Here is an 8,937-nt window from a genome sequence, read left to right on the forward strand (position 1 = left end):
AAAATAAAAAAATAAGTAACTTTGATTTTTACAAATATATATTAATATCCTGTAACTCTTTTATTAGGTTCATGTTAAACAATCCAGGGGTTTATTTCCTATATACACTTCAGAGGTGGGTTCCTAGCAGTTCGCACCTATTCGGTAGAACCGGTTCGTCAAATCTACCGAACCGGTTAGAAGAGGTTCCACCAGTGGACCCGGAAAGCAGGCCACACCTACAGAAGAGGCTCCAAATTTTTTTGAAACCCACCACTGATACACTTCCAATCCAACTAAATTCAACGGAAGTTCTATATGCAGAGAACTGTGGTACAAATGACCTCTGAAAATATCCAAGAATATTAGATTACTTCTATAATTACATTATTTTAATAAAGGGTTTTTAAAAATTTTTAAATGTAATCTTTATTATTATATAAACATACTCATACATTTAAAGTGTTAGACATTTTGTCAGACCAATAGGTAGAATTATTATTAGAATGAATAATGATAATATATATTTTCTATATTTTAGAAAAATAACAAAATTCAAAATGTTTTCATATCATTGCTTTTTGTGAAATACCTCCTGAAACATTGGTGTAAAACTTGTATACAAAGAAATAAAGTATACATAATAGTCTAATAGTTTTCAAATGCTTCGTTACAAATGTTCCTGTTAATAATATAAATGATATGGTGGTAAAAGGAACTGAAATCACACAAACCCTTTGGTCCACTTGGTTTCTCTGAGTCATCTTTCCTTCTAGGATCAAACATGCTACAATCTGTACCTGCCCAAGTAGTGTTACAAATGCAGGTGGCTTCATTACTGCAGACCTAAAAAAAAAAAGGTGGCATATATTAGTGTGTTCTGATCCCCCTCGTCGCACACCAACACACACTCCGAGCCAAAGATAAGTTACGGCATTTAATTAACAGACAGACAGGTCCTTGGCAGCAAACCGGCACAGACAAACTTGGGCAGCAATAAACACAGATAAGGCTTGGCAGCAATCCAGCCTGCCAAGCTCACAGTAATGTTCTCCAACATTAGTTACTGCGTTGACTTCTGCAAGAGGGGCGTGTGCACAAGCAGTCCTTTTTATAGTCTGGAGAGGAGCCTAATGACCACCAGCTGAGTGCAATTACCTCCTGTAATTGCGTAATTGTTCCTTACGCCTATTAGCTCTCCGGTGCCGGGCATCTAGGAACAACTCCCTTGCCTCCTCCCCATTGCTGACGTCCGGATCACACTCCCTTGTCTCCTCCCCGCTGGTCCAAGGCTCAGGTGCCTCTTGGTGGCCAACCAGCCTCTCTGCGCCCTGCTCGGAGTCGGAACCCTGTCCAGGGTCCTCCACATCCTCCAAAGCCGACTCATAGGGCCCCTCGCTATCGGAGTCTGGTGGCAGCTCCAACGGCTCCTGCTGGGCCACAACATTAGTGTATCATTAAAATGGTGTCTTGGAGGAGACTGAGTAGAATAAGGGCTTCTGTTTGGAGAATGCTCCACTGGATGCTCCACATGTCTTTGGCATATGCTACCAGAGACACAAAGTCATCTTATCATCACAGGAGAATATCACTTGTCCCAGTGTTCCTTCAGAAACACACGTGGCCCAGTTAGCATAGAAACGCCCAGCAATGAGCAATTAATAGCTTATAAGTTAAAATGCTTTCATTCTAGAATAAAAAAAGAATCTCCATGTTTTTCTGAAATCACAGCTGAAACTAGGTAAACAAGACTGTTCCATAGCTTTATGTGTACTTTCGACTGCCTGTACGTAGCCTGAAGAACCACTGTATATTTTCATAAGCAAAAAGATAAATTATTTTAGGAAAAAATATTCTGTCATGTCAGAAAATGTAACATTTCAATATGGTTTTAAGTGAAATGATAACCCATTAACTATTCAGATAATCACATAAGAAACAAAAATAATTTATTGTAATAAGAATAGCAAAAAATTAAACATACGTGCTTGCCCTAGTCGCAACGGCTCACAGTAATATCTCACAAATACCGATAGATGTTTATAGCTCAGAGTTGAAATGAGAGGTCTTTGGTTGTTTTCTTGCAGATCTTTCATTACTAATTACACCTAAGAGCCGAGGTGGCGCAGTGGTTAAATGCAGCACTGCAGGCTACTTCAGCTGACTGCAGTTCTGCAGTTCGGCTGTTCAAATCTCACCGGCTCAGGGTTGACTCAGCCTTCCATGCTTCCCAGGTGGGTAAAATGAGGACCCGGATTGTTGTTGGGGGCAATGTGCTGACTCTGTAAACCGCTTAGAGAGGGCTGAAAGCCTTATGAAGCGGTATATAAGTCTAACTGCTATTGCTGTTGCTATCAGACCAGAAACTAAGAAACCATGAGTTCTAGTCCTGTCTTGGGCATAAAATAAGCTGGGTGACCTAGGGCCAGCCGTTTTCTCTCAGCCTGAGGAAGAAGGAAATGGCAAACTACTTCTGAAAAACTTTGCCAAGAAAAATATTAGGGACATGTTTCAGGCAGTTTCAAGAAACAGATATGGTTGAATGGAAGGGAGGGGAAGGAAACATTGCTATTCTTTAGGTTAGCAGTTTCACCCAAAGAGTACAATCTATGCTCCACAGAGGGGAAGGGGATGAATGAGAGCTACCAGATAAAAAGCTGTATTTCAACTGAGGACAATCCTTTGCATAAGTACGTGAAACTGAGTTCTGCCTGTAACTCTGTTAATTATGGTTCTGTACAATATTTCTATTGTATGTCTTGATTTGATTTGATTTAATGAATTTATAGGCCGCCCAATCCTGAAGGATTCCGGGCGGCTTACAGAAAATAAATTTTAAAAAGTGAAGAGTTAAAAACAGAGGAAGAATACATTAAAAAAAAACCCACATCATGCACCCAGTCTAATCGGGGCTGGACCTCGGTCATGAGGTCAACAGCCCCAGGTCTGCTGGAATAGCCAGGTTTTGATAGCCTTTCGGAAGGCCATGAGAGTGGGTAGGGTCCGGATCTCTGGGGGTAGTTCATTCCATAGGGTCGGAGCGGCTACAGAGAAGGCCCTCCCCCAGGGAGCCGCCAGCCGACATTGTCTGGCTGACGGCACCTGAAGAAGTATGTCTTCATAGAACAACGTTGTTCTATTCCAGGCGTAAACAGTAGTAATAGTAGAACAGGGGTGTCAAACCCGCGTCATCACGGCAGCACATGATGCATCGGGACTTCCCCCCCTTCGCTAAACCAGGCATGGGCGTGGCCAGCACATGATGCATCTGGGCTGTGGGTTTGACAGCACTGTAGTAGAAGAAAGTATCTCCAAGACTGGCTAAATTAGTGAAAGTTAAACAATGTGATGAAAAGGCAAATTCTTCTACATCCTATCAGGAATTTATGCTTCCTGTCTTCATGTGCAAAGACATCCATATAGATTAGAAGTAAGAAAAACGGTTTTTTTGCATGAAATAGGCATGTCACGTATATTGCTGACCTGGGACTTACCCCATGCCCCGAACAAACTTTTCCATTAGCATCCATAGGACAACTGCTTATGTTCAAGGACTGAATGGAGAGGCATCTTCGGTCCATACACATCATATTAGGACCACAGGGAGTCCCGTCTTCTACATATCCTAAATCTGTTTCATCATCTAAAAGTACATGTGCACAACTACAAGAAGAAGTTTTAAAATGTTACAAGCATTATTAAACTTCATCAGAATAAATACGTAGATGTAAAATATTTATAGGATGCATAACCTGAAAATCTAGGAAGTAAAATAATATGATTATTATTTCATTCTATTTATGGATGTTTGGGGGTTTTTTGGACACACAATTTTGTGTGTCCAAATAGAAACAGACTGAAATAAAAGAAAAATTAAAATTAATTTGGCAACATTGAAAGAATGAAATTTAAAATTATCTCAATGAAGCAATAGAATAATTTTACATGTGTATTAAACAACCTATTCAGATGCCAGTAGAATGGGAAAAAAATCATAAGAAATTAAAGTCAACTAATTAGATGTGGTTTTAACTTAATTTATTGAGAAACAACCTGTTTGAATGTGCTCGATGTTCAAATGTTTAGGTAAACTGAAAAAGCCAGTCTTGCACACTGAACCAAATTTTACATACCTGCAATTCACTACAACACCTTGGTGGAAAAAAGAAGTTGGAATAATTTCTCCCTGAAGGTAACCAATTCGTGGAGCCCCATCAAGATTTGCACAAAGCAATAATCCACAGAATACGTCGCTGTAAGACAAAGACAAGATACATAACAAGCTATTTTTGGAATGGAAAGAGAAAGATTATTTTGACAAATTAGGAAACTTGCCTTTAGGGGAAAATGCAATACGGACTGCACTGTAGCAGAATTCCAAATGATTCTAATTATTTTTTTCATTTAAGAATTTAATTCTAAACTTGGTGAGAAATAGTCATGTTGCACATTCACTTCTAGAATGCAAGTTGTCCAAATGCTAAAAATGATCAGGCATTGCTATGGTTTATGAAAGATTATGTTTAAACACTATAAATAAATAAATACCAAAAAATAAATAAGGTCGACAAGGCCATCAGAAACCTGAAAAATATGGATAACATATCAAATGAGAAAATGTGTTACTATTCAAGCTGTTTTTGAGCTGGAAATGATGAAATGAATTTTAAAAGGGCCTTGAATGAGTGTAAAAAGAGCCGAGGTGGCGCAGTGGTTAGGGTGCAGTACTGCAGGCCACTTCAGCTGACTGTTATCTGCAGTTCAGCGGTTCAAATCTCACCGGCTCAAGGTCGACTCAGCCTTCCATCCTTCCGAATTGGGTGAAATGAGGACCCAGACTGTGGGGGCGATTTGCTGACTCAATTTGCTAAAAATCTGTAAACCGCTTAGAGAGGGCTGAAATCCCTATGAAGCGGTATATAAGTCTAATTAATAAATAATAAATAATAATAAATAAAAATTCTTCTCTGTTCCCCCAGTTTCCATCATACAGTTAACATCCCATGTTATCTTTGAGGCTATTTCAGGGTCCCAAAACTTCAGTAGTACCTTCTGTAGGAAGGAAAGGGGTCTGTAATACAAGTGGAAAATTCTGCTCCTGAATCTTTTAGGCCAACAAGCAAGTCACTTTAAGAACAATTGAATCCAGCATTCTCAAACTTACTGTTTGTGGCAAGGAATCCATTTCTCCCCATCTTTTCCACAGTTTCCTTTTTGGGTACCTTCTGTATTAAGCTTCTCGTAACAGTGTTTGTGAGACCCTGAAGCCTCTGCGGAAGAAAATAAGGTAATTTCCAATGATGCTCAACATGGTTTTATTCGTGGCACGACAAAACCGCGGTCCACTAAAGCACGCCCAATTAAAGCGCGTACCTGACGTCATCAGCAGCGCGACAAATACAACTGCGGAGAAAAAAGGGCGCTTTAAAAAGCGCTTTTAAAGCAAGCCGATTCACGTAAAGGTAAGGGTTAGGTTTAGGGTTAGGGTTAGGTTAAGGGTTAGGGTTAGGGTTACGTTAAGCGTTAGCGTTAGGTTTAGCGTTAGGTTAAGGGTTAGGGTTAGGGTTAGGTTTGGGGGGTTAGGGTAAGGTTTTCGCGTTAATTTTAACTTTACCGCTCACAGCATGATGTTTTCGTCGCGCTGTGATGACGTCAGGTACGCGCTTCCGTCGAGCGCGCTTTAGTCTACCGTCGTTTTGTGGTGGAACCGTTTTATTCACTTGGTCCCAATGTTTAATCATGCCACAAATAATTCTACTGCAGTTAGCTATGAACATACTATGAACATAATAGGGATGTTTACAACGTTCTCTCTCGCTTGCAAAGGATTTTCTATTTTCTTCCAAATGATTTTTTTTTTGTTTTTGCTTTTCTGTAATTTGTTTTTTCCCCAATTTACTCTTTTTTTCTTTTCAGTGTTTTATTGCTCACTGTACATTTAAATAAATTAAAAACCAAGAACCAGATATCAGTAGTAATGTATTATTACGATTTCCTTTTTAAAGGATTTCCCTAACAGTTTTCATCTGCGTTAAATTTTTTACTGCTTGTGTCTGGAATATAAAATGATAAAAACCTGTATATTGACTATTAAGAACAAGAAAGCAGAAAAACAACAATAAAAAAGATAAGAGTTATTTTCCTAATACTAAATGCTAAAGGTCTGGAAGATACTTCTTTTTGTCAAGGACAAACATCTTAGTAAATCTTGTATGTTTGCAATTATTCTTATTTTTAATTTGCAGCTAAGAGGAGATTTATTGGGCAATATTTTATGGGGGAGAAGAGATTTTATCCTCCGATTCTGCCACAGCTCTGTGGAAGATTTCTGCAGGGCAACACAGTTCTCCATTCAGATTTACCTACCCCTATTTTCAAACATGATACAGCCAAATTACATTGATCCTGATTGATTTATGAGAATAAGGTCTGTTCCCCAAAATGCTTGAACACCCAGAGACAATAGAGGATAATATAAATCACATATATTGAGAGAAAGAGAGGGAGCGGGGGGGGAGAGAACCTTTTAAAATATCAATATAGGGTAGGGATTGGTACTAAGTCTGCACATATAAATTCCAAACAAAAGTGTATTAAAGGCCCTTACAAATTATTTTATACAGCATTACCTTTTAATTCATAGCACAGTAAAAATCTGATAGAATATGCTAAGAAATGGTTTTGTATAAATTAACTTACTATTGCCCCAGATGTATTTGCATTGATTATCTCTTGTCTTACACTCTCCACTGTAACAACGTCCCTAAATAGAAACAAACTGTAGTCAGCATCGTACCATTCTTTTTTCTCCGTAAAAAGCTAGATATTGCCATGAGCTTTGTCGTTTTTACTAGCAGGGAGCAAAAAAAAAATTTCTAATAATACTGCTTGGCTTGGCTTTCAAAGTAGCTAGGATGCTCGAAATCATTTTCTTTTCACCAGGCTAATAAAATGTTAATATAACTTTATATTGTACTTCCAGGCAAGATATGACATTTGAGAGTTTCCTCTTTAATAAAGAGACGTTAGAACAGTGTTTCTCAACCTTGGCAACTTGAAGATGTCTGGACTTCAACTCCCAGAATTCCCCAGCCAGCATTCTGGGAGTTGAAGTCCGGACATCTTCAAGTTGCCAAGGTTGAGAAACACTGCGTTAGAATATGTGAACAAAAAGCAGTTCTTTTGCTTTTTAAACTCGAGCCTGAAACTATACATCCCAAGTTACAAAGTAGAGTTTCAAAGAAGGTAAAAGTTGCAGAATAGAATTCCCAGCCTAATGAAATAAACTCAGAGGACATCCAGTAGAGCTTAGAGCATTATCCTAGTAACTACTGAGAAGAAATAATACACGCAGTTACCCAGTGAATATTATATCGGATAGAATAATTATACAAGGAAACGGCAGAAGTAAATCAGAGCCATGAAATTTGCATTACTATATACTTAAACAGTTCCTATAATTAAAGAAAGCATTTTAAAGCTTAAAGTAGCTAAAATGCCGGCTGGCGACCACTCGGGGGAGAGCCTTCTCTGTAGCTGCTCCGGCTCTGTGGAATGAGCTACCAGCAGAGATCCGGACCCACCCCACCCTCGCGGCCTTCCAAAAAGCCACCAAAACCTGGCTGTTCCGACTGGCTATTTTAAATCAGGTCCAACCCCCAGCTAAGCCAAATGTATGTTGTGTTTTTTAAACTGTTTTTGTTTCTTTCCCCTATTTGTTATTTTAATTTATTTCGTATTTGTAAGCCGTCCGGAATCCTCTGGGATTGGGCGGCATATAAACTCATTAAATTGCAAAATTGCAAAATTAATAAGGAAATAACAATTAAAACAGCACACGCCTTCAAAACAAAAAAAGGAAAACAACAACAACATTCAAAGAACAATATTACCCATCAAGCAAGAAGGGGGAAAACACTATAAAAAGTATTAATAACTTAAGCAGGATCTATGCTGAAGCCTTTCCGACAATGGTGCACAACAACGACAGCACGCAACAGGCATCAATAATATACAAAAAGAGGCCATGAGACATATACTTCACAACTGTGGAGGAGGAAGGAGGAGAAGGAGGAAATATCACAGCTTGGGTGCCATATGGCACTAGGTTTTATGGTTCCGGATCAGTGGTGGGTTTCAAAAAATTTTCGAACCTACTCTGTGGGTGTGGCCTCCTTTGTGGGAGTGGCTTGGCGGTCATGTGACCTGGTGGGAGTGCCTTGCCAGCCATGTGTTCTCTCTCTCTCTCTCTCTCTCTCCCTCCCCCTCCTTCCTTCCTTTTGTCTCTCTGTCCCTTTCTCCTGTTTTTCTTTCATCTCTCTCTCACTTTTTCTTTCTTTCTTCTTTCTTTCTTTCTTTCTTTCTTTCTTTCTTTCTTTCTTTCTTTCTTTCTTTCTCTTTCTCTTTCTCTCTCTGTGTAAGCCTGTCTGTCTGTCTGTTTGTTTGTCTGTCTGTCTGTCTGTGTGTGTGTGTGTCAGTGGTGGGTTTCAAAAATTTTTGGAGCCTCTTCTGTAGGTGTGGCCTGCTTTCTGGTGGAACCTCTTCTAACCGGTTCGGTAGATTTGACGAACCGGTTCTACCGAATAGGTACGAACTGGTAGGAACCCACCTCTGTTCCGGATGCTACATATGCTCCCCCTGCCCCTTTATTTTAAAACCAAAATCTCTGAACAATTGTTTATTCAGTCTTACAGCCATCCAGCCTACTCCTGAAACCCCTTGTGTGCATCCCTGAACGACATCCCGTGAAGTGAAATTGACAGTATTGCAACTTCCAAAAAGAACTGTCCTGATATACGCTTATAGGCTAAGCTCATGCAGGCTCGGTTTTAACTTACCTGATTTGAATCGCAAGCAAATCCATCTTGCTTATGAAGATTGGGCGGGCACTGAAAGGCAAAGTATTACTTTACTTTAAAAACAGTGGAATTACCCCTTAGAATTTACTTGCATTTTCTG

At 39.4% G+C, this 8,937-nt stretch overlaps 1 protein-coding gene across 1 annotated transcript in view; it reads right to left on the reverse strand.

Moving 5' to 3' along the window:
• Positions 1–580: 580 nt before the first annotated feature.
• Positions 581–8,937, reverse strand: part of ADAM23 (ADAM metallopeptidase domain 23) — a 75,946-nt gene continuing 67,589 nt past the window's right edge. Inside the window, exons 19-24 of the mRNA XM_032234246.1 lie at positions 8,817–8,867; positions 6,679–6,742; positions 5,144–5,249; positions 4,113–4,232; positions 3,474–3,642; positions 581–825 (exon numbers count right to left, since the gene is read on the reverse strand). Coding sequence (XP_032090137.1) covers positions 628–825; positions 3,474–3,642; positions 4,113–4,232; positions 5,144–5,249; positions 6,679–6,742; positions 8,817–8,867 — 708 coding nt within the window. The 3' untranslated portion in view covers positions 581–627. The remainder of the gene's footprint in view (positions 826–3,473; positions 3,643–4,112; positions 4,233–5,143; positions 5,250–6,678; positions 6,743–8,816; positions 8,868–8,937) is intronic.

The sequence above is a fragment of the Thamnophis elegans genome, chromosome 1 (genome assembly GCF_009769535.1).
Source record: "Thamnophis elegans isolate rThaEle1 chromosome 1, rThaEle1.pri, whole genome shotgun sequence".
In the NCBI taxonomy this organism is placed as follows: domain Eukaryota; kingdom Metazoa; phylum Chordata; class Lepidosauria; order Squamata; family Colubridae; genus Thamnophis; species Thamnophis elegans.